This window comes from Myotis daubentonii, chromosome 15 (assembly GCF_963259705.1).
Source record: "Myotis daubentonii chromosome 15, mMyoDau2.1, whole genome shotgun sequence".
Classification (NCBI taxonomy): domain Eukaryota; kingdom Metazoa; phylum Chordata; class Mammalia; order Chiroptera; family Vespertilionidae; genus Myotis; species Myotis daubentonii.
This window is the reverse complement of record NC_081854.1, coordinates 21,752,581-21,777,184: the sequence shown is the minus strand read 5'-3', so window position 1 is coordinate 21,777,184 and position 24,604 is coordinate 21,752,581. Positions and strand designations below refer to the sequence as shown.

General features: G+C 51.4%; 2 protein-coding genes across 5 annotated transcripts; one reads left to right on the top strand and one right to left on the bottom strand.

Annotated features, from left to right (window-relative positions):
* Nucleotides 1-1,059: 1,059 nt before the first annotated feature.
* Nucleotides 1,060-8,802, bottom strand: YIF1B (Yip1 interacting factor homolog B, membrane trafficking protein). Of its 3 annotated transcripts, none has more exons than XM_059666699.1 (8): nucleotides 8,688-8,802; nucleotides 4,334-4,572; nucleotides 4,147-4,251; nucleotides 3,866-3,944; nucleotides 3,678-3,735; nucleotides 2,515-2,670; nucleotides 2,340-2,433; nucleotides 1,060-1,410 (listed from the first exon to the last, which is right to left on the bottom strand). In XM_059666699.1, the coding sequence occupies exons 1-8, from the start codon at nucleotides 8,725-8,727 to the stop codon at nucleotides 1,255-1,257; spliced, it is 927 nt and encodes a 308-aa protein (XP_059522682.1). In that variant the 5' UTR covers nucleotides 8,728-8,802; the 3' UTR covers nucleotides 1,060-1,254. The 3 variants fall into 3 exon arrangements, with proteins under 3 accessions (XP_059522682.1, XP_059522681.1, XP_059522683.1); XM_059666698.1 differs by having other exon boundaries at nucleotides 8,679-8,761; XM_059666700.1 differs by lacking the exon at nucleotides 8,688-8,802 and adding an exon at nucleotides 8,537-8,676.
* A 1,660-nt stretch (nucleotides 8,803-10,462) lies between these two features.
* KCNK6 (potassium two pore domain channel subfamily K member 6) lies at nucleotides 10,463-23,031 on the top strand. Of its 2 annotated transcripts, XM_059666696.1 has the most exons (3): nucleotides 10,481-11,440; nucleotides 17,841-18,236; nucleotides 18,394-23,031. In XM_059666696.1, exons 1-3 carry the CDS (start codon nucleotides 10,651-10,653, stop codon nucleotides 18,615-18,617), a joined length of 1,410 nt encoding a protein of 469 aa, XP_059522679.1. In that variant the 5' UTR covers nucleotides 10,481-10,650; the 3' UTR covers nucleotides 18,618-23,031. The 2 variants fall into 2 exon arrangements, with proteins under 2 accessions (XP_059522680.1, XP_059522679.1); XM_059666697.1 differs by lacking the exons at nucleotides 17,841-18,236; nucleotides 18,394-23,031 and adding an exon at nucleotides 11,652-12,294 and having other exon boundaries at nucleotides 10,463-11,440.
* Nucleotides 23,032-24,604: the final 1,573 nt, after the last annotated feature.

Sequence of the window (24,604 nt, the reverse complement as noted above, 5' to 3'; positions counted from 1 at the left end):
AAAGCAGGCATCTGACCCTTTTGGGGGAAGCTGATGACAGCTCTAGTCCCCTCCCCAGGAATCTGCAACTGCCCACCCAACTCCCAACCACACAGCCCCACCTCACTTGCCAAGGCTGGAGGGGAATGGGTTTTTTTTTTTGTTTTGCAGTTAAGTGTCCACCCTCCCCATTGCGCAGAGGAAAAGGAAAAGTTGGGCGGTGCTGGGGAGGGGCTGAGGCAGAGCTGAGGACTCTGAACAAAGGTCTGGAGGGACTCCTCAGCATTCCTTTTGAGGGCATGTCCCGCTGCTCCACCCCTACACACACACACACACACTTTGGACACACCTTCTCTCACCACATAGAGTTGGACCCGTGTTCCTGGGAGTGTGCAGGAGACATTTCCTATCCCAATCCAGCCAACTTCTCTCAGCAGCCCTGGAGTCCACCTCCAAAAGCTTACAGGGGGCAGGCCAGGTGAGTGACCCCAAATACAGCTCCCCCAAAGTTCAGGTCTGTCAGAAGCAGGGGCAGCTAACGGAAGGGTTAATCACCTCTCGACAGGGCATATCCTGTGGGGGAGGGGGGTGCATGGTGGAATTGGGTGCTTTTGACCCCAGAGCCCTGAGTCTCAAGCTCAGGCTTTCAACTTGCCCGGCCCTTGGCCTCACTGTTATGCTTTCAACTAGCACGGCCATGGCCCAGTAGCTCCTCAAATTCTGACAGCAGCTCCAGCAACTCAGACATGGAGGTGAAGGTAAAGGACTTGTCCCTCCCAAGTGGGTGCCCCTTCACCAAGGAACCCCCTCTCCTCTCCTATTCCCACAGCCCCACCCTGCAGAGATTCACGGAAGCACCCCAGTCAAGGTCAAGAAGCCCAAGTTGAAAAAGGGGAAGAAGGCTTCCCACTGACGGGCCTGGGCCAGGCTCATTAAACCTTCACCTCTGGTGGCCTCCAGGTTGCAGGCAACTGTGAACCGCGACCCGCCCCCCCCCTCCCCACCCCCCTTCGCTTCTCCAGCGGGCCTGGCCTGCCCCCTGTGGGCAACCGCACAGCCACCAAGGAGAGCTACCCAAGCTGGGCTCATGAAGGTTTATTGTTTCCAGAACAGAGGCTGTCTGCTGGGGGATGGCTAGTGCCCCAGGGGAGCTCTGCACCTGGGCTGGGGGCGGGGGCAGAGCATCTCGGGCTGGGGGGCCATGGCAAAGGTGGGCTGGCAGGTGGCCGGGAGAGGAGCCGGCAGGAGCAGCAGTTAGAGGCGGGCCCGCCGTCCTCACCTCACCAGGTGGAAGGTGAGCCAGTACATGAGCAGAGGCTGCGCTGCCGCCACAGCCATGGTCAGGTACATGCGCAGCTGGTTCCGCGCTCCGCGCACTGGGACTCCCTCGGCCGCAGCCTCCGCCAGGATCTTCAGCCGCAGCGTCCGGATCTGGGGCCGGTAGAGGTTACCCTTTAGCCCTTCCCGCCAGTGGGAGCGCCTGGACACTTTCAGTCCCTGCCCCTCTGCAGTTTCCATTTTCTCCCTCCCTCCACAGGGGCAGCTGCGCTCATCTCCACTCTGGGACTCCCTGGCTTCCTCGGATCTAACAGATGGTGATGCTCTTCCCAAGGCCTTGAGAAAATGTCAGGGCTCAAACCCAGGCCCGGCCCCACAGTGAGTTAGGGGGGAGCTGCACTGGGATCACCCTGTCTGGACGGCGTGGCTCCGGTTGCTGTCACTGCTCATGCTGCCCAGATGGTAATTTTTAACACAAACCAGAATGCCTTTTTAAAAAATCTTGTAAATAACATCTGAGTCAAAGTTTATCTGATGATTAGATGTGGCCCACAAGTTACCAGTTTGTGCCCTCTGCTTCTCACCCTAAGTCCCCCAAGTATCCTGAGGTGCAGTTATCATCCCGATTTTACAAAAGAGGAAACTGAGATTGAAAAGGAAAAGGTGATCTTCCCAGGATCCAGCTAAGCTTGGGATCAAACCCAGGCCTAGCTTAACCAGCACCCCCACAAAGAGCCCTCAAACAAGCTACATCAGGGGTGCTGAAACTTTTTTCATCTTAAAGAAAATCCTGGCAGGAAAGTCCACAATGTAAGGAGAGTGCTGTGAAGGTGAGCATCCGCCCACCCTAGCAGTCTGGCTGGCTCCTCTCTTCCTTCAGACCCTAGCTTGGACACCCCTTCTTCCAGGAGGCCCTCCTGAACCCCAAGCTGTGGCACCCACTCCAGGGGTCCTCAGTTCAGCAATGCAGCTCTGGTCTAAACTCTCCACCTGACATCCGCTGCTTGGATGTCTTCAGGGGAACCCAATCTGCCCAAGGGACCTGTGTCTTCAACTTGATGCTCCCTTGAGCCCCAACTTACCATGAACACAAAGATCGACATGCAGCACCAGCCCAGCACCAGGTAGTAGCCAATCTTTCCAAACAGCAGGCCCATGAGGATTCCACCAATCATCCTGGGAGAAAGAGGGGAAGGCTGGTCTCAGGAAGAGGCCCAGGGCTGGGGCTGTTTGTGGAGGGGAGATGGTGGTACTCACCCAACATATTTGTAGCCCAAGAAGGCCACCAGGTCGATAGTGGTGAGGTCGGTGTTGACAGTGACCAAGTAGAGGCTGAGCAGGATGGCCAGCACCTCCAGTGTCAGCCAGGCCAACGCCGAGCTGGCCTGTAACCCTAGGAGGTCTGGGGAGAACCTGCCGGCACCCAAGCTGTCATTCGATTGGCCTGCTCAAACCCTCCCTAAACATCCACTGGGGGACAGCCTGTGTTGGGTGTGGCTGGAGACCCGGCAGTGACCAAGGTGGATCTGGGCCCTGTCCTCATGGAAGTCCCATTCAGGAAAGGCAGATCTGTCCTCAGTGACACCCTAGACATATCAGGGCTGCGACTGGGGAAGCACAGGGCATGGGAAGTGCCTGACCCAGCGGGAGGGGTGTCAGATAGGGCTTCCCAGAGGGACATCTGCCTGAGGCCTGAAGGAGTAAGGAGATGGTTGCTCTCTGCCATATTCAAATGATAATTATTTTCAGTGCCACAAAGGAAATGAACAGGGGCCTATGAACAAGAGGTGGAGGCTTGACCCAGCCTGGGGTGGTGGGAAGGCTTCCTCAAGGAAGGGACATTGGAGTGGAGACACCCTGAGTGAGCAGATGCTCAGCAGGTGATGATGTCAGGGAGGAACGTACTCCTGAACAAAGGAAACTAGATGTGCAAAGGCCCTGGATGGCAGTGCTAGGCCTGGTGGAGGATGGAAAGAGGACCAGAGTGGCACAGCAGAGTGAGGCGGGGCAGAGAAGGGCCTCACGGAGGTTAGTGCAGGGCTAAGAAGCTGGGGCTTGGTCTGGGGCCTGGGGAGCTATGGACAGCTTCTGAGCAGGTTGGGATGTGGTCAGGCCTGCCTCTCAGACAAGACCTTCCTGGCTGCTGCTAAAGTCAGGGTGCAGGGGGTGTGGGGTCAGGGCAGCTGGTTAGGAGCGGGAGAGGATAAGACTAGATCTGGTGGTGGAGGCCAAAGAGGATGAATTTAGAGAATCACCCTGTACAGGGTACTACATGTGGATGGGAAGGAGAGGGGTGACCCTGAGTATGACACCTAGAGAGCACAGTGGGCTATTCTGAGAGAGGGGACCAAGAGACTCTCCCAACTGCCCCTCAGCCCTCCAAAGCCCGTGCCACCCTACCCACTTGCAATCTCTCTTACCTATCCTGGGTTCCCAGTGCCAGGCCGGCCACCAAGACGTAGGTGATAAAAGCCATAGCTATGGGAAGCAGACACACAGACACAGGTCAGAGGAAGGACCATCTGGGCTTCCAGGTACCTAAACCTCTGCCCTAGATATGCCCACCCAGAGGGAGGAGGGTGCAGGACAGCGGTGGATAGGGTGAAACCTGGAATGTAGAGGTCCGGAGCGTTGACATCAAAGCGGGGGGCCACTGGCGTGTCCTGCTGGTACTGCACCTCCCAGTCCTGTGGGGATAGTGGGGGAGCAGACAGAACCCCCAGAGCTGGGCTCCTCTACCCTGCTCACAGCCCTCTCTTAAGGCTTATCACCCATCCTGCCCCTCATGCAGGACCCAGACTCTGACTCAACCCTCATCCACTGCCCCCTACCCAGAGGCTGTCTTTCCCTCTGACCGTGGAAGGTCACTTCAGTAGGTGGCGCTCTGACCTGGTGCAGGTAGGGGAAGAAGAGCAGGCCCAGCTTTTTGCCCACGTACAGGGTGTCCACAGCGAAGTAATACTTGAGCTTGGTGACGGGAATGAAGCGGTCGATCTGGGGAGGCAGAGCTCTCCCTGAAGCCCTGGCCTCATGGCCCCAGCCTTCCCCCCCACTCCCACCAGCCCAGCCCACTCACGTTCTTATCCACCAGCTCCTTGCCCTGTGCGGCTAGGCTGCTCCCATAGGCCATGGCCATGTTGGACACAGGATCAGCTAAGAAGGCTGCCTGGGGCGAGGCAGAAGCTGTAGGGTAGCCCAGGCCACTGGGTCCCCGCTGGGCTCCATAGCCCTGGCTCTGGGCCGAACTTGTGTCATCAAAAAGCTGATGGGGGTCAGCCATGCCCAGATGGGACACAGGGATCCTCCGCTTTGAGGCTGCAGGGGGAGAGAGGTAGATGTCTCATTCATTTTGTGGGCACACCCCCTCCCACCTTACTCCAGTGGGGCACTGGTTTTCGTGTTAGATGGGTCAGCCAGTCAAGTGCAGGCAGGCTCTGCTCGCCATCCATCCATCCAAATAACAAGGATGATGACGTTGCTAGCTACTATGCACAGAATGCTGTACTAAGCTTTTTACAAACAAGTTCTCTGTCCGTATCCCTCTTCATGTTTCCCCCTCACTCATTCAGCTCCAGCCACATGGGCTATCATTGAGCAGACCAGGCGTACTCCCAGCTCAGGGCTGCTGCACTGGCTGTTCCTCTGCCTGAATGCTCTTCCCCCAGGTGTCCTCATGGCTCACTGCCCTCCTTGAAGTCTTGGCTCAATGGGACCTTCCCCCACCATCCTGTATACAACTGCACCTCCATAGGTGGCACCCCCCTTCCCTGCTTCATTTATATCCACAGAACTCGGCACCAGCTGGGATACTAGATGTTTTACTTCTTTTTTCCCCCTGTCTGTCCACAAAAGCGTGAGTCCCCAAAGTGGGAATCTTTGTCTTGTTCATGGCTAAATCCTATACCTAGCACTTGTCAAAAACCTACTAAATGAATCAGCAGCTATCCCCATTTTACAGATAGGAAACCTGAGGCCCAGCCAAGCTAAATTACTTGTGTAAAGGGCCAAACAGAGTGAGGGAAGAGCAGGAGTCCAATCCAGGTTGCTCAATAAATATTACAATAATTCAACCCCAACTGAGCACTAACCACATATTAGGTCATGTTCTAAACATTATGGATTAACTCATTTAATCCTCACAACAACCCATTTGTGTTGATGCTATTAGCACCCCCATTTTACAGATGGGAAAAGCAAGCCCCAAAGAGGTTCAGGCCCCTGCTCAATGTCATACAGATAATATGAGGCAGAGCCAGGGTTCAAGTTTTTAAAAAGGTCCCTCTGGCTTCATGTTGGGTATAGAGGAAAGGAGGGAGGAATTTATTGATGGTCCAGGCGGGAGACCAGGATAGAGAGTGGAGACTGAGGGGAGGGGAATGGGCTGCTTCTGGATAGATTTTGGAGCCAGCTGGGAGGGCCAGGACTTACTGGATGTGTGCTTAATTGGGGTGGGCTAAGAGAAAGGAGATAGAAATATGGAGATTACCAATTTGAACCCAGCACTCTGGCTCCAAGGCCTTTACTCCTAACCAGTAAGCAATGCTGTGGCAGCCAATATTCATTGAGCTCCTTCTATATGCCAGGCACCATTGTGGGCACAGGATACAAGGTGGTAGGATTACAGTGGATGGGGTAGGAGGCAAGTCATCTGCATCGTGACTCTCTGTGCCTCAATTCTCTCCTCTGTAGAATGGGTTAATAGTCCAAGGCGAAGTGACACTCAGACTCCTCAGCCCTTGGCCTGGCTCATACTGTCAATTACAAGCCCCTCAGCTCTTCATCTCAGTTATTTATAGCTGGAAAACTGACCCAGGTGTCCTCAGTCCCAAAGAACGCAGCAGTGGTTCTGGCCCTCTTGTCCTCAAGTTCCACTTCCCTTTTTCCTCTCTCATTTCTGGCCAAAGGGTCACTTCCTGAAAGCTTTGGTGTGAGCCTGTCCTTCCTCCCTGTTACCCCTCAGCCAGTGGTATTTGGGGTCCTGCTCCCACCAGCCACCTAAAGGCTCTCTGCACCACCAGGTCGGGTCCATTATTCTGCTCTCATCCAATTCAAGTCCTCACAGCACTAGGTGCATTGCCCCAAATGCCAACCTCCAACTCTTGGCTTCTGAGACACTATGCCTATCTTTTTCTCTTTTCTGTCTGAGGCCCACAAATACCTACTTAGCACCCTCCTGTGCTAGGCTCTGATGCAGGTAGCAATGATCAAAGGGACAAAAACTCCTGCCTTCATGGAGCTGATGGTTTCCCAATCTGTCTCTCTCAATCAGTGACTTATTTCCAGCTCCCTGGAATGTGTGACCCAATTTTCCACCCTTGCCCTGTCTTCTGCCCTCACCTAGGGCAATCTCATCCACACCCACAAATTTCACAGTGTGCCTTAGGCTCTGGGCTCTGTCTCTGGCCACCACTTCTCTCCTGTAGCCAGACCCAGGTAGACCACTTCTTGGCAATGGCCTCTGGTTGCCCCTGGGCCCTAACCGCCGTCTCCAAGCCCCCGATTCCCCTTCTGTCTGGCATCCAATCAATCAATCGCTAATTCTTGCCCACTATGTCTCAATGTTACCCTTCCCTCTCAGACTATGTCATCTTGCACCTGACTTAAATGTCCTCCCCCTGGGTCCTCCTGTCCACTCTTAGCTGCACCAACGTTCTCTCCAGTGGGCAGCCAGAGCGATCTTTTTCAGTGCAAAAGAGAACATTTCCTGTCTTCTGCCTAAGATCAGGGCCCACTGTGTTTAGAATAAAATCCTAATGCCTATGAGGCCCTGCAGGACCCAGCCCTGCTAACCACCCTCTTTTACTACCTTACCCCTCCTTGGGGCTCACTGCACCTCAGTCACAATGGCCTCCTCTCAGACCATGACCCTGCCAAGCTCCTAGCCCCCCACAGGCTTTTTAGTATACATATATATATACACATACACATATACATATATATATATACATGTACACACGCACACACGCAGACACATATATGTTCGTGATTAGGGAGGGGAAGAGAAAGAAACATCGATGAGAGAAACATCCATCGCTGTTTCTGCAAGCCCCATACTGGGGATCGAGCATACACCCTGACCAGGAATCGAACCAGTGACCTCTGGGTGCCTGGGACATGCTCAACGAACTAAGCCACACCGGCCAGGGCCCCCATAGACCTTTGAACATCCATCACCTTGGAACACCTTCCCACTATTGACAACTGCCAATGTTGCACTCAGGCCTCAGCTCAAATGTTTCCTTCTCAGAGATCTTTCTCATTCCTCAATATAAACACTAGCCATACCTTGTTCTTTCTCATAATATCCAGTGATTCTCTTTTCCCTTCTGAGCACTTATCACAATTCATTTGTCTACTTGTTTACTCAGCACAGGCCTCCAATGCTTTTCCCTCACTACAAATCCCCTTCTCTGGGCTAATTAGATGCACCTCTTCCAGGAACCTTCCCTGACACCCCCAGGCTGGGTCACATGCCTCATCTGGGCTACCACTCCTCCATCCCAGCCATCATCACTCTGATTGTGCTTCCCTCTCCCTGGCTCTAACCCGTCTGCCTGTGCTGCTTCTTTCATCAGAATGTCCATCACTCAACCCTGCGGCTGTCTTCTGCTCTGTACTGGTAGCTCCATGAGGTCAGGAACCTGTTGGGCACCACTGTATCTCCAGCATCACCTACCACAGGACCAGCCAGGCACCTTATTGATGTTTGAAGGGAGGAATGGGCGCATCACACTGTCTCCCTCAACACATCCTGATTATTCCCTTTATGGCTCTAATTAGTCCCCAAATTATCAGGCTGCCTTGTTTGTTTCTGAGTTTAGTGGCTGTCTTCCCACCAAACTCAGAAACAAACAAGAGTTAACAATGACCGGTGCTTTGCTGGTCGCTACCAGGTACCCACATTCCAACACAGGGCTGGGCACAGGGGAGCTGAGGCAGGATATGTTGAATGAATAGATGAGATGCACGCACATTCACGGAGATTAGACATACAAATTCGCAAAGATGGAAAAAAAAAGGTTAACAGCCAAATAAACACAGGTTCAAATCTTAAATAAGGGATAACCATGGCCCTCCTCGCTCATGGAGGGCCACGAACCCTGTCCTAGGGCATAGGCGACAGCCCGAGGCTACGAAGGGGTAAGGGATAGGATGATTGCTTACGGCGAAATCAATGAAAGTCGCGCTTTTCCGCTCATCATACAGTATCCTGCCCAAAGTTGTTTTCTTTCAAAATAATATCCTAAGGGGAAAAAAATCGACCCCAAAGCGCCCCTACCCGGAGCTGGCATCCTGGTGCGGTGCACACCTCGAAGCTCCAGATCCCTGACTTCCTGACCTCGGACCTGCAGCGACCTCGCCAACCGCCGCGGCGGCCCCGCCACACCCCGCCCGCCTCATCACCTCGGCGGGCCACGTACGCCACTTACGCTGCCGGGGAGTCCCCGCCGCCGAGCCAGCTGGATGCATCCTTCGTTGCTACCGCCCCAGCCACGGTTCGAAATGTTTCCGCCCGGCTTCCGTAGCCACGTTCCACCGGCGACGCGACAGCCAATGGGCGTTACGATCGTTCAGAGGCCACGCCCTCTCGTGGAAGCCTGGCCGCGTTCGCTGTGGGTAAGAGGGAGGGCTGGAGGCCCGTGACGTAAGCCGAGAGTCCAGACCCGGGCGGCAGGAAGGCGGGGCAGGGAGCGATCTTAGGAGTAGACGGTGTCGTGCATGATGGGAAATGTAGGTGTCGAGCGAAGAGGCGGATGGGAAATGGAGTTCTCCCTGGAGAGACGCTCAATTTGGGTCGCTGAGAGCGCGCGGGAACCAGGGAAGGGTGTGGAGCAGGAAAGAAGTCCATTTGTATTTCCGAGGGGCTAAGCGGAGTGGTGCGGGCTCTGCCCTTTACAGTTTGGGCAGATCCTAGGTGTTAAAGTGAATGGTTAGAGTGAGAAAAGAATACTCAGCAAGTTAGGAGGTAAGAACCAAGATGTCTGTAGGAATATCTCTTTACATATTTCCCCAGAAAATGATAAAAAATGCTTTGGGTTGTGACCTGGTTTTCCCAGTTCTCCCAAAACACTTTACATCCCCCCGCAACTCACAGCACACCCAGGCACACCTGCAAGTGAGAAGCCCGGAGAATTAAGCTTCTTTAGTCTCTCCTCTCTTTGTCTTTCAGTACCCCATGTATCTCACTCGGTCTCCCCCTTTCTCTCCCCTGCAGCCTCCCATTTTCTGTCCCACACTTTCCTCCACTATCTCAGGCAAAGATAACTGCGTGACTTCTGGGCAATGACAGCACTCCGGAAGACTGTCAGCAAGTGACTCTGTCACTGTGGCTTTCCCTTTCCTCCCGAGGCATTGCCTTTTCTGGGGACCTTGAGGACTGTTCTAGTCTCTCAGTTATGAGTCCTGGCTTAGTCACGGGCTTTCTTCGTGAGTTGTCCCCATTCCTCTTCTGAACCTCTGGTTTAGCATCTGTCCTTCAGGCTCCATCACTATTTTTTCATCTTCTAAATACTTTTATTACTAAGCAAATATTTTAGCTTTGTGTTGCCTCATGTTCACATGGTCACACCTTACCAGTTTTGTGACTACTCAATTGTTAAGCCTAAAATTTCTCATCTGTTTAATGACTAATAGAGGAATAATAGAGGAGGGGTTGAGATACAAGCTCATGTGTCCATAGGGCCTTTGATCACTGGCCCCTACTGCTGCTGTTGTATTATCAGGTGTCTCTTCCTGTGAGTTCTAAGCCCCAAGTTGGGCTCTTTCCCAAGAGCTGCCACAGTTTTATAAATAGAACCATCTGGGTGTGTCTGAACTGGTCCCCGAGCCCCACTCCTTTGCCAGTCAGATGTGGTCAGGAGTTGGGGCTGCCCTCCGGAAGGCAGTCAGAGAGGGGGTGTGGAGAGGGAGCAGGGAAGCAGGGAAGCAGAGGGAGCAGGGAAGGAAAGATTCCCCCCTTCAGTGAAGGTGTGGATCTGTGATTCTGCCTGGAAAAGAGACCCTGGCTCTTTCCTGTTCATCCTTCCTCTCTCACTTCAGTTATTTCCTTTCTCCAGAAGCTCTTGATTTCTCAAAAGCTGCGGTAGTTGCCTCCTCTGGGCATCCTCCATCCCAGCCCTGGTCACTGCCGTGCTGCTTTCTGGGCTGTCACTCTGAAGTGCTGGGAGCCCCCTGAAGGCAGGTTCCAGAACTGTCTTGGTCACTCAGCAAAGGGTCGGGCACAAAGTGGGCACTGAGCAAAGATCTGGTGAAGAGCTAAATATCCCGATTCTGGCCGTAAAGGCACGAGGACCCCTGCCCCTGTGGTGTCGGTTGTGACTTAGACAGGCCTCCCCACCGGTGGACGCAGCTCCACTCCAGAGCGCACGACTTGGCGAATGGGATGAGGGCTGGATGCCAACTTGTCCCCTGGTCCCCTCAGCCATGCACCTTGATGAAAAGCACAATCTTGTAGCCCAGCAAGATGGCCCGGAGGAGTTGGGGTGCGACTTCTCGGTCCTTGAGCAGAAAGGAGAGTTCGGACTCTTTCTAAACAAAGGAATCAAGACGCCTGGGACGCAGAGAGGGAAAGGCAGAATGCCCCACTCTTTCCATCCGTTTAGTCTCCTGGGTCCCGGAGTGCTGAGCTCCACCCTCCCGGTGTTAACACCTGGCGGTGGGGCGTGCCTCAGTTTCCCGGAGGCGGGGCGCTTCTCCTCCCTCTCCTGCCCCTCCCCTCCCCTCCCCTTTCTTCTCGGGTTCCTCTTCGGGGAGCTGAAGGCCGTGCTTCGAGCTCCCGGAACTAAAGCTGGGCGCCCGGCCATCTACAGGCGGGGGCCACGTCAGCGGGGCGGCGGGGCTCGGTGGGAGCCGGGGGGCGCCATGCGGCGGGGCGCGCTCCTGGCGGGCGCCCTGGCCGCTTACGCCGTGTACCTAGGGCTGGGCGCGCTGCTGGTGGCGCGACTGGAGGGGCCGCACGAGGCTCGGCTCCGCGCGGAGCTGGAGATGCTGCGGGAGCAGCTGCTGCGGCGCAGCCCGTGTTTGGCCGCCCCCGCTCTGGACGCCTTCGTGGAGCGAGTGCTGGCAGCCGGCCGGCTGGGACGCGCAGCGCTCGCCAACGCTTCGGGGCCCGCCAACGCCTCGGACCCCGCCTGGGACTTTGCCTCTGCTCTCTTCTTTGCCAGCACACTGGTCACCACCGTGGGTAGGTGAGCGCCGCCCCAGTCCCTAAACTAGCGAGAACCCACCCACAGGGGCACTCGGGAGCCCTCAGGAGGTAACCTTGTCCCAGCAGATCACTCCAGTCCGTTCTGGGCCTGGGATCCCCTCAAAACCCCTGGAGGAAAATCCGGGATCCACAGTCGTGGGATCTGCCTCCCTCGGGAAGCCCCCAGCCAAGCCTCTCCTCCCCGCAGGAAAACACTCAGTTCTCCAGGACGAGGGCTGTACTCAGTACCTGCCAGGGAGCATCTGGGACATTGTTCCTCTGCCTCACCCCTTGGAGACATGGCCCTTCCAGGCCCCTCTGGGCCTACACTGCCCTCAGAAACCTCCAGTGAGGACCTGGGACCCTGGGCCTGAGACCCTCACCCTCTCTGGACTCGGACCTCAGCCACCCAAGACTCTGGTCTCAGAATGCCACCCCCTCAAACAATGTCTCCTGACTGACCAGATAGATCTTTCCTGGAAGCCTTTCGGGAAGCCCTATCCCAACCTCCTCCTGACTCTGGTGCCCAGAGAGAACCCTGAATCTCCAGACCCCCTCAGGGTGCCATCACTAAAGACCTTACTGCCAGTAGAGATCCCTCAGCCAGGACCTGGGGCCTCCCTCTGAGAGGGCCCCTCCTCTGGATCGTGACCATTACTCTGAAAGGGGCCCTGCCTGCAGTAGCAGGTGGCCTTTGCCTCTCTCATACTCATACTCCCCAGCAGGTAAGCCCTGACTCCAGATACAGGACCCCTCTCCATGTACCCCACTCCATCTTGACATCTCCCTTGTATCGGGGAGCCCTCAATGCAGAGTTTTCTCCCAATAGAGACGCTTTGGTTTTCACTGGACCTGGAATTCCATTTTAGCAGCCCCTAACTATGGATGTATGAGAGACAACCATCGTGGAGGGAGCTAGATTATCCTCCAGAAGCCCCCCAGCCAGGACTCCCTCCCCTCCAATCTCAAAACTGGCTCTAGCAAAACCCCTTCTGCTTTCCAAACCAGGGTCTCCCCATGGGGGCCTCTTTGAACCTGAGAACCCCTAGTTGAGACTCATCACTCCCAGCAAAAGCCCCAGAACCACCTGGACCTTCTATCAGGGACAACAGTGCCCTCCACACACACTATCATTGAGAGCAGAATCCCCACCACCACACACACACACACACACACACACACACACACACACTCACACACCATCACACACACACACCATCACACGATTCCAGCCCAGGAACTCTGCTCTCTGCACCTGCTACCCCTGCTCAACCTAGATTTCCCAAGAAAGGAAATCTCCTAGGCTCTAGGAAACACTCAAATCTCTAGACCCGCAGCTGGGAACTCCCTGTTTAACACTGCCACAGCCTGCTTTGGACCAAGGATACTCCAGGCCCCCTGTACCCCAGAGCCCTCCCCAGTGTCCAGTCAAAACCATTACCACTTTCCACCCTTGGACCCGAGACACCCACCCTGTCCCATCATCCCCTTAGCATTGTCTACACTCATCATGTCCTCTCAGGCATCCTCAGGCTCATAATCCCCCTCCGCCTGAGGAATCCCCTCCCAGTCCCATTTGTAATCCAGAAAATGCCCCCACTGGGGCCTGTCACCTTTCCTCTGGACCCAGGATCCTTTTCAAACCAGAAACCAACCTCCTCAGGTAGGACCAACCCCCTCCCCCCAGCCCTACCCGGGACATCCCTTCCCACCTCAGCACTTGCAGACCTGGGAAATCCGTAGTCAAGGCTCTGCTGGTCCTTTCACATCCCCTCCCCCAAACTCCCTCTTCCTCTCTCTGCGTGGAATTTGGCCTGGGGGTGAGGAGAGATGGGGCTGGGGCAGGCCTACCAGACTCCTAACTCCTCCTCCCTGCCTGCAGTAGCAGGTGGCCTTTGCCTTTGGTGCCCCATTGTGTGGACCAGCAAACCAAGTCCATTGTTAGCAGAGCTGGACGCTCCTCTTATACTCTGTTCCGCTGGCTGGGCCTGCCTGACCTGCTCCTGCGCTTCACTGGGTCACATGAGTGTCTCCATCAACCTCCTCCCAGATCCTGGCTTCTGAGAAGTTGTCCCAAGAGGACAGATGAAGAAGCCAAACTCAAGGCATGCACAGCCTGGGTTCGGATTTCTGCTCAGCCCGCTGCTCAACTCTAGGCTTCAGTGTCCTCTCACATCTGTAAAATGGGAATAATAACACTCCCCACTTCACAGTAATAATAAAACCTGGTAGAAGAGTTGCCACGTATGGGCTTTAACTCAATCAGCACAACAGCCTTGTAAAGCTGGTACCATTAGTGGCCCTATTTTTTAAAATAAATACACTGTATTTTTTATTGATTTCAGGGAGAGGGAGAGAAAGACATCAATGATGGAGAGAATCACCAACTGGCTACCTCCCACACAGTCCCTTGGTGGGGGGCCGAGCCTGCAACCCAGGCACCTGCCCCAACTGGTTTATGAGTAGACCCTCAATCACTGAGCCACATGGGCCGGGTCTGGCCGTATTTTTTTAGCAATAGAAACTGAGGCCCAGAGAAGTTGGACAACTTGTCCAAGGTCACACAACTAGGAAGGTGTAGAGTAGAAATTTGAACCAAGGCGATCAGGCCTTAGAGTCCCATGCTCTTAACCAATACACTGCACTACTTCTGAAGCCTGCATGAAGAGGAGTGATGTGTATATACTGAAATGAAAAATTACTCAGGTACTTGTTAAAAATGGTAAGTTGTTGCAATAAGGGAGCGAGACTGAACTCAATTCTTTTTTTTTTAATATTTTATTGATTTTTTAAAATATATTTTATTGATTTTTTACAGAGAGGAAGGGAGAAAGATAGAGAGTTAGAAACATCGATGAGAGAGGAACATCGATCAGCTGCCTCCTGCACATCTCCCACTGGGGATGTGCCCGCAACCCAGGTACATGCCCTTGACCGGAATCGAAACTGGGACCTTTCAGTCCGCAGGCCGACGCTCTATCCACTGAGCCAAACCGGTTTCGGCTGAACTCAATTCTGAATATAACAAAGACAGCTGGAGATAGAGAGCAGAGTGAGGGGATCAGTGGACGGGAAATTATTAAGAGAGAGGGGATTCTTATTTACTGGCTTAATGGGATTGTTGCAAAAGGCCAAGACCTCAGCTCTCAAAGGTGGAAAATAAGGAATGTGATCAGATATCAAGAGTGGAGGAATTCTCCCTAAACTGACAGCATTCTTGCTAAAACGGCCTAGTCAAGAGGAGCCTAACTAAAGTTTGGTCAGGAGGAAGTCTTTGTAAGTTTGAAGGGTTGGGGATAATAACAGGTTTTCTGTGCCTCAGTTTTCATTGTTATTGGTGGGAAAGCCTGGAGCTCTGAATGTGTCTGAGAAATGAAAAGCCAAAAGTCTTTCAGAGAGACTTCTTCCACGGCACCTCTGGTCTTGTCAGGCCCGAGCCCTCTGAGAAAGGCCTTGGGCCTGGAATTGATCCAGGCAGACTTGCTCCAGTTGAGGCCAGAGACGGTGGGGTCAGCATCCCGGAAGTGAGCATGACTGCCATGGTAACTCTTTTTATGTCTTGCTAGATGCTATGCAATCCACCCTGGTAGGGTTATTACTATTGCATTTGAAGAAGACATTTTTTTATGAGCCCATTTTGCAGGACTCTGAGGAAAGTCATTGGGCCAAGGTCATGTAGGGAATAAATGGCAAAAAACTGATTTGAACTTTGCTCTTTGAGGTAGCAAGTTGAGACTCAGATTATTTGCATACCTGCCATTTCAGCTGACTGCTGGAGTTTCTCCATTAAAACCTTTGTATTAGTGAGGGTTGAAGCCATAAATGAAAAACCTCAAATAATAGCTGCGTAAATAAGATGGAAATCTATTTCTGGAATGATGCTGCATGGTCAGAGCGCCTCCATAACTCTAGGTGCAGGGTTTCCATCCCGAGGTCACGTCATGGTCCAAGGTAGCTGCTCAGCTCCTGCCTTTCTGTTTGTATTTCAGCCAGCGGGAAGAAAGAAGAAAGAAGGGGATAGGCATCTCCCTTTCTTTTATGGCTCTGTGTGTGTGTGTGTGTGTGTGTGTGTGTGTGTGTTGTTGTTGTTGTTAATCCTCACCCTAGGGAAAGGGAGGGAAAGAGCCAGAGAGAGAGAAACATTGACCGATTGCCTCCTGCACATGCGCCCTTGGCCAGAATCAAGCCTGAAACCCTTCAGTCCACAGCTGACACTCTAACCACTAAGCAACCGGCTAGGGTGGTACCACCCTCTCTTTAAGGACACTTATTGGAACTTGTTTGCTTCTTTCATGTATGCCTCATTGGTCAGAAATTATTCTAATTACACCTAGCTGCATCTTATTTGCGCAATTATTATTTGAGGTTTTTCATTATGGCTCCAACCCTCATTAATACAAAGGTTTTAATGGAGAAACCCCATTAAAGAGGGAATGTCTTTATTCCAGGTGGCCATGTGTACAGCGAAAGCCAGAGCCTTTTTTCCCCCCAATTTTTTATTATGGTAAAATACACATAAAATTTACCATTTTTAATTGTACACTTCCGGGATATTAGGTACATTTACATTGTTGTGCAATCGTTACCACCATTCATCCCTAGAACAATTTTCATCTTGCAAAACTGAAACTCTACCCTTAAACACCAACTCCCCATGTGCCCTCTCCCCAGCTCCTGTCAACCACCGTTCTACTTGTGTCTCTGTGATTTTGACTCCTCTAAATACTTCATATAAGTGGAATCATACAGTATTTGTCTTTCTTCGACTAGCTTTTCTCATTTAGCATAATGTCCTCAAGGTTCATCCATGTTGTAGCATGTTCCTTCATAAGGCTGAATAATACTCCATTGTATATATTTACATTTTGTTTACCCATTCATCCATCGATGGACACATGGCTGTGAAGAATGCTGCTATGAGCATGGGTGTACAGGAATCTCTTCCAGCCCTTACTCTCGATTTTTTGAGTATATAAAAAATCAGATCCCTTTGTATGGGAGATGTGTTCATCTGCATGATTCCACATGTTATTTTTGATCAGGGGGCTGGATCTGCAGTCTTTTGGGCTAAAAACATTTGACCTCAACATTAACTAGGCCCCTTATCACCCCCATCATCTCTCTGACCTTTTGGGTTGATTTATTTGGGAAATAAAGATATTTTAAATTATACACTAAAACAGTGAGCCAGTCTCACTTACACCTGAATCCCCCTGTATCATGTTACAGTTTGCAGAACTCACACTCATGGTCCTGTGGTCCTGTGTTCTCACGGCCCTCCAGGAGGTTACTGGGGCTTGTCACACCCATTTTAGAGTAGAGGGGGCCAGACTTGAGCCTGCACCCTTCATTTATTATTTCGACTATTGACTGAGTGCCCACTCTGTGCCTGATACCAGCACTATAGCATTGAACAAAGCAAACAGAAGCCCCTGCCCTCCTGAGATGGCACCCGAATGGGGGAGACGGAGAGTAGCCAAATAAGTAAATCATATAGTTTGTTAGACAGTGTTAAGTGCTATGAAAACAAACCAAAAAAGTTGGGTGAGAAGCTGTAAAAATTTAAAATAAGGTGGTCAGACCTAGTCAGTTTGACTCAGTGGATATAGCATCGGCCCACAGATTGAAGGGTTCCATTCCCATCAAGGGCAGGTTGCCGGCTCCACCAGCCCCAGCAGGGGCACACATTCAGGAGGCAACCAATGGATGTGTCTCTTTCACATAGATGGCTCTCTCTCTCTGTATCTCTCCCCCTCCCTTCCACTCTCTCTAAATAAATCAGTGGAAAAATATCCTCAGGTGAGGATTACAACAACAAAATAAAGGGGGTGAAGGAAGGCCTCATGAGGTGATGTTTGAACAAAGACCTGGAAAAGAAGGGAGCCCTGTGGAAACCTGAAGGAAGGTGTTCCATAGGGAAAGAACAGATAGTGCAAAGGCCCTGAGGTGGGAGTGTATTTCCCTGCTGGATTGTGTGGGTCCTCAGGGTCACGATGAGGACTTTGTCCTTCCTCCTGAGTGGGATGGAGCCACCAGGGGGCTCTGAGCAGGGGAGGGGCATGACTTAACACTGGTGTTCACAGTGCCCCTGGGGCTGTGTCCGGGATACAGACTGTGAAGGCAAGGGTGGAGGTGGAGGAGGGAGGCCAGGGAGGAGACTACGGGGTAGACATGAAGGTGGGGTGGTGTGAAGTGGATGGACTTGGGGTCTACTTGAAATTTGAGACAATGGGATTCACTGACAGAAAGTGGTTGTGAGTGATAAGGAAGTCAAGGGTGACCAGAAATGAAAGAATGGGGGGCAAGTTCAAGGGTAACATTAGGTCTTGGCTTAGGATGGCCACAGACCCCAAGTAGGTGCCAAGTGGGCAGAAGGATTTCCCTGTTACTTCCACAGGCTATGGGTACACAACACCGCTGACAGATGCGGGCAAGGCCTTTTCCATTGTCTTTGCGCTCCTGGGCGTGCCGGCCACCATGTTGCTGCTGACTGCCTCAGCCCAGCGCCTGTCACTGCTGCTGACCCATGCACCCTTGTCCTGGCTGGGCATGCGCTGGGGCTGGGACTCCCGGCGGTTGGCCCGCTGGCACCTGGTGGTTCTGCTGGGGATCATGGTGACCACCTGCTTCCTGGTGCCCGCTGCAATCTTTGCCCACCTTGAGGAGGCCTGGAGCTTCTTGGATGCCTTCTACTTCTGCTTCATCTCTTTGTCCACCATTGGCCTGGGTGACTATGTGCCCGGTGAAGCCCCCGGCCAGCCCTACCGGGCCCTCTACAAGGTGCTGGTCACAGGTGAGTAGGGTAGCTGGCTCAGGACCCAGGGCACAGCCTTGTCGTGGAGGGTACAAGGGGAACCTGGCCTGTCTTAGGGGAAAGTTGAGGGTCACAGCCCCACCCTGGGCCTGCCAAGGTTCTGAGTTCACCCATGGCCCCTCTGCCCTCTTTGCAGCCTACCTCTTCCTGGGTCTGATCGCCATGGTTTTGGTGCTGCAGACTGTCCGGCATGTGTCTGACCTTCATGGCCTCACAGAGCTCATCCTGCTGCCCAGCCCACGCCCTGCCGGCTTCCATGAGGATGAGGAGGATCGGGTGGACATTCTGAGTCCCCAGTCAGAACCACACCAGCAACTCACCACCAGCTCCCACACCAACTACGCCTCCATCCCCAGGTAGCTGGGGCAGGCACCTTGAGACTGGATGGACCTAGCCTGCGGCTGAGGGACCATGTGACTGGAACTGACATACTAGACCCTCGTGGGCACATGCCAGTGCTCATGAGAGCACTGCCACCAGCTGTCCATCCTTTGTCGTACCTGTCCTGGGCTCCCCAAGCACCTGCATTGCTTTGTTCTCCTGGCTCCTTCTCTCATCTCCCCCTCATTCAGTGCTTCTTCGGCTTTCTCACCGTCTCTGTCTTTCCCTCTCAACGTCTCTTTTTTTCTTACTCTTTTATTCCATCTGCTTCTCTCAGCAACGCACCATCTACAGTTCTACCAGGCTCTGGGCTCAGGTATCATTTCAGGCACTGGATCAGTCACTACACCTTGGGCAAGTGACAGTCCGTTCTGAGTCTTCATTTTCTTATCTGTCCATTGGAAAGAACACAGGATGGGGCAAAAGTAGGTTTACAGTTGTTCATATGGAAAATGATACAATGATTAATAAATAATACTAGAATAAACTGTTTCGTGTACTCACAACTGTAAACTTACTTTTGCCCCACCTGTATATTAATTCATCCCAAACTCTTCTATGTTGGGCATTGTTAGTGATGTAGCTGGGCCCTGTTCTCCTGGGGCTCATAGTCTAGTAATTTAGACGTCCCCACACAGTGAGCCCAGAACTGGCAGGACTTTAATAGCAGACGCAGAGTGGTCAGCGGTGTGATGGAGAAAACAATGGAATGCACCCAATATAACTTGGAAGGTCAGGGAGAACTTCCTGGAGGAAGGGACAACTGAACTCACTCCTGAAATATGAATAGCAGTCAAGGGAAGAAGGTGTAACTGATTTTCCTCAGGTGTCTCCAGGGAGCAAGACCCATGCAGAGAGCCCTGGGGTAGGCCTGGGTCCTAGCGTCTTCCTCAGCAGGAAACAGGATCCCAGTCTGGATCCGAATGGCACAGAAGGCACTGTTCTTGGCCACAGCACTACTGTAACAACTGTTCCCATTTGTGGAGCACTAAGTGCATATTCTGTGAGCTTTGGAGCCAGCCTGCTTGGGCTCAAGTCCCAACTCAGTTGCATACTGCCCATCTCCTCGGGCAGCCGCTTCCCCTGTGATTCTCAGGTCCCTCATCTGTAAAATGGCAATAATAATAGTACTTCACAAGATGACTTCACAGAACCTTCCATGTTATTCTGTGGTGCTTTGACCAGGCCCTGTTCTGGGTAACTTACATGAGAAAATATAATATTATCCTCTCTCCACAGTTGAGGAAACTGAGGCATAGGAGGGACGTTCCTTGTTTTAGACACAGAACTAGGAAGCAATAGATTTCCTGTCTGTCCCCGCCCCCCGCCCAATGATACAGCAGCAATAGCACTTACACCAAAGGCCCATCTACTGAGCTGTTACCTCTCCCAAACCCTATGAAGGTGACAAGGGATGTGCATCTGAGCCAGGCCTTAATAGACAAATGGGAAGGGCAATTCCAGACAGAAGGAACCATGTATGCAAAGGCCTGGAGGTAGGAAAGCATGTTAGCCATCAGCTTCTGTGACTAGCGTGGAGTGAATGGGGGAAGGATAGTGGTGTAGTTGACATGGGCCCCTCTTAAGTGTCTTTAAATGATCAGCTTGGGAAACAGCTTTTTTCTTGAGGACACTAGAGAATCACGGCAGGGTTTCTACCAGAACAGGGTCATGGTTGGGTTTGTGCCTTAGGAAATCCCCCAGCTTTTCTGTGGATGTAGATGAGAGGGGGAGACAAAGGCTGGGTGCCCAGGGAAGGCTATGGCAGGAACAAAGCAGAAAATCATGGCGCTGGACAGAGCCCACAGGAGGGGGTACAGGTGGAAGGATGCTCGGAAGACCAAGTGGACAGGCCATAGGCCTTATAGATTTGGGGTAGGGAACAAGGCCATGGGAAGGTGCAAGGGATGGCCAACTGCAATCAAGATGGGAGCCTTGGAGAAAGAACAGGCTTGAGGGAAGATGCTGAGGCTAGTTTGGAACATGGTGAGTGTGAGGGGCTAAAGACACTCAGAGGAAGATATCAGGAGGCCACAGAGCCCCCAGGGCTGAGGCTCAGAGTAGTTGAGGCTGGAGACAGATGCAGGAACCAAGGCCATGAGGTAGGAGTGAAGAGAGGACCAGCCTTGAGAAATCAGCCTAAGGATATTTATATTTTGTATCAGTAAGGAAAGATTTGGGCAGCGGGTAACAAAATCCAGAATGGCACGAGGTGAAACAATGAGATGAGTGTATAGTGCACATCACCAGAGTTGGGGAGAGCTCTAGGCATGATACAGTGACAGCTCCAGGAGGGTCTTGGGCCCCAGGTTCCCGCTCTGCTCTTCCACCCTCAGCTGAATGTTTGGCTTCCACATGGACTCCCCTTATGGCCCCAAAGTGGCTGCGGCAGGCCCAGGCATCACAAGGAGATGTGGTAATTTTTAGTACAAGAAGAGAGTGGCATCTTTTCCCATGCTGTCTCTGGAATCAAGAAAATCCTTTCCTGAAGCCTCCCAGCAGACTTCCTCTTCCATCTCACTGGCCAAAATTGCCTCACATGCCCATCTTGAGCCAATCATTGGCTTGAGGAATTCAGGATTAGCTTAGATTCTTCAGGATTCCCCCTGTTCCCCAGAACTGAGGCTGGGGGTAAGGTTTCAGCTTGGAGGCTGGTGAATACTTGAATGAAATTGGGCTTCTATTAGAAAGGCCGGAGAGTGGGAGGATGGGTGGATATTGATTAACAAATCAGCCAAGGCCATCATGTATAATTATGCAGGTTGGGACTTACATAAGGGATGCCTGACTAGCAGGGTGGACACAAATAGGGTCTGAAGTTCAAGGCTAAATATGCCAAAAGGAGGCTTCTTTTTCTAAGTAAAGGCCCCATATGGTGAGCAGTGTCCCTTCAACCAATGTCCTCATACTAGAGAGAAGAGCTTACAAAGAAGACAGAAAAGGAGTTCCAGAGAGGAGGAGGAAAACCAGGAGGGTGGGGAGTATTGGTAAGAGAATGAGAGTATTTTAGGAAGGAAGAAGTCAACATTGTCAAATCATGCTAAAAAGGCACACAAGATTGTTTTAATAATAGTAATAGAAAACACATAGGATTCACTATGAGCTAGGCACTGCTCCACGCCCTTGATACATAATTTATTTACCCCTCTTACCAACTGTTAGGTACATTCTCACCACATTTTATAGTTGTGGAAAGGAGGCCCAGAGAGATCAAATAATTTGTCCAAGGTCACACAGGAAGTGCAAAATGGATTTGAGCAAGGTTTTGATTGGTCACCTTGTCCCATGGGAGTTCAGAAACACCTACTGTCGAGCTCTTTCTCAGCCTCGCAGTCTTCTGTCTCCTCACCGTAAAGTCAGCAGCTGGGGGGGAGGCAGTTGTTTCTCCCTTTCTTGAAAAAGAAACCAGACCTTGTTCAGTTGAAGACATTTTTAAAAAGGTGCATGCCACCCTACCTGGTTTGGCTCAGTGGATAGAGCTTCAACCTGAGGACTGAAGGGTCCTGGGTCTGAAGGGTCCTGGGTTCAATTCTAATCAAGGGCACATGCCCAGGTTGTAGGCTCGACTCCCAGTAGGCAATGGTTCTCAACCTTCCTAATGCCGCGACCCTTTAATACAGTTCCTCATGTTGTGGTGACCCCCCAACATAAAATTATTTTCGTTGCTACTTCATAACTGTAATTTTGCTACTGTTATGAATCGTAATGTAAATATCTGATATGCAGGATGTATTTTCATTGTTAAAATTGAACATAATTAAAGCACAGTAATTAATCACAAAAACAATATGTAATTATATATGTGTTTTCCGATGGTCTTAGGCGATCCCTGTGAAAGGGTCATTGGACCCCCAAAGGGTCACGACCCACAGGTTGAGAATCGCTGCAGTAGGGGTTGTGCAGGAGGCAGCCAATCAATGATTCTTTCTCATCATTGATATTTCTATCCCTCTTCCCCCTCTCCCTTCCCCTCTGAAATCAACAAAAAAATATTTTTAAAGAAGGTGCATGCTAAAAATTCAAAAGGCACAAAAGAGTATACAGTGGAAAGTCAATCTTTCTCCAGCACTCAGGCTGTGTTGACTGATTTCTCAGACAAATATGAGCAATATACATGTGTGTCAGTGTCTTTCACTCTACACAAATGGTACTTGGTGTGACGAGGAGGTTACCATTACAGATTCTGGAGGCAGAGTCCCTGGATTAAAATCAGAACTCTACCACTCCCAATCAGGGCAGGTGATTTTGCCCCCCTGTGCCTGAGTTTGCCAATCTGTGAAATGGGAGGATAATGGCACCTACCTCATGGGCTTGTTAGAGAATTAAGCAATTTAATATCTGTAAAGCTCTTAGAACAGTGTCTGGTATTCATTAAAATGTCAGCTAATCATTATTATCATTTCTGCACCTTGATTTTTTTTTCACCAACCCAGTGTAATTCATAGGTCATCCCAGAGACACACAAGTAGGTCTTAAATCCTTTCTAATTTCTGCAGTGCCTCCTCTAGGACACACATCCCATAAATTATTCCAGCATCTCCTTAATGGACATGTGGGTGGTTGGCAGCTTCTGGCATAAAGGATGTTGCAGGATGTACCTTTGTATCAAGGTCTAACAGGGGCACCCCCCATGGGGCTGTATTTCTGAGCTGGGGTACCATGAGAAGACACCAGTCTCTCTGATTCTGCTCAGGAATCTAGATGGGCTCAGGTACACAGCTGCTGAGTTTTCTCTCTCAGATGAAGTCATTCTTCCCTGGCCTGTGGGTGGGCTAGGGGCAGGAGCCTACACATCCATCAACTGTTCATTTACCTAGAACACCTATTCTGTGTTGGACAGAGTTGGGAACAACAGTGACAGAAAGCCCTAGGCCCTGTCATCCTAAAGTCTGTGATTTTGTGGGAAACAAAGACTGGTTCCCAGATGGTCATGTTCTGGTGTGGTCAGGGGAGGGATAGGGACTGGCCATGTGTCACAAGACCCCAGGGAAGGAAAGTGTTCAGCCACCGACAAAGTAGAGAAAAGTGTTTCAGAAGGTGCTACAGCATGTGCAGTCTGGAGAGAGAACACGCCTCACACAGGAATTCAAGTTGCTCTGTGTAACTAGGCTGTGGACTACATACACCTATAGGGAGAAAAGAGAAGAGCTGGATAGGAAGGCCAACAGGCAGGGTTCTGGAAACCAACTTTGGAGGTTTCCCCGAAGTTCTAGGGAGTCATGAAAGGTTTTAGAGCACCGGTTCCCAAGGTGTGTGGGCCCAAACCGTCAGTATCAGCGTCACCTGGGAGGGGGGGCGCCAAAGTTTACCACCTAAAAATATGCCTTTGGAGATGCTGATTATTTCAAGCTGGTTATTTTTTATTTTTTATTTTTTTAATTAAATCTTTATTGTTCAGATTATAACATTTGTTCCTCTTTTTTCCCCCCCCATAACTCCCCTCCTCCCAGTTCCCGCCCCACCCTCCGCCCTCACTCTCCACCCACTGTCCTCATCCATAGGTGCACGATTTTTGTCCAGTCTCTTCCCGAATCTCCCACACCCCTTTCCCCCCCAAGAATAGTCAGTCCATTCCCTTTCTATGTCCCTGATTCTATTATAATCACCAGTTCATTCTGTTCATCAGATTATTTATTCACTTGATTCTTAGATTCACTTGTTGATAGATGCATATTTGTTGTTCATAATTTGTATCTTTACCTTTTTCTTCCTCTTCCTCTTCTTAAAGGATACTTTTCAGCATTTCATATAATCCTGGTTTGGTGGTGATGAACTCCTTTAGCTTTTCCTTATCTGTGAAGCTCTTTATCTGACCTTCAATTCTGAATGATAGCTTTGCTGGATAAAGTAATCTTGGTTGTAGGTTCTTGGTATTCATCACTTTGAATATTTCTTGCCATTCCCTTCTGGCCTGCAAAGTTTCTGTTGAGAAATCAGCTGACAGCTGTATGGGTATTCCCTTGTAG

Coding starts and splice junctions, on each gene's coding strand:
- YIF1B (XM_059666698.1), bottom strand. CDS start 8,727: ATGCATCCAGCTGGCTCGGCGGCGGGGACTCCCCGGCAGCGTAAGTGG. Junction 4,573..8,678: donor TCCCCGGCAGCGTAAGTGGC/GTACGTGGCCCG, acceptor CTCCCCCTGCAG/CCTCAAAGCGGAGGATCCCT. Junction 2,671..3,677: donor GCACTGGGAACCCAGGATAG/GTAAGAGAGATT, acceptor GGGTGCCGGCAG/GTTCTCCCCAGACCTCCTAG.
- KCNK6 (XM_059666696.1), top strand. CDS start 10,651: ATGCCAACTTGTCCCCTGGTCCCCTCAGCCATGCACCTTGATGAAAAG. Junction 11,441..17,840: donor CACACTGGTCACCACCGTGG/GTAGGTGAGCGC, acceptor TTACTTCCACAG/GCTATGGGTACACAACACCG. Junction 18,237..18,393: donor CTACAAGGTGCTGGTCACAG/GTGAGTAGGGTA, acceptor CCCTCTTTGCAG/CCTACCTCTTCCTGGGTCTG.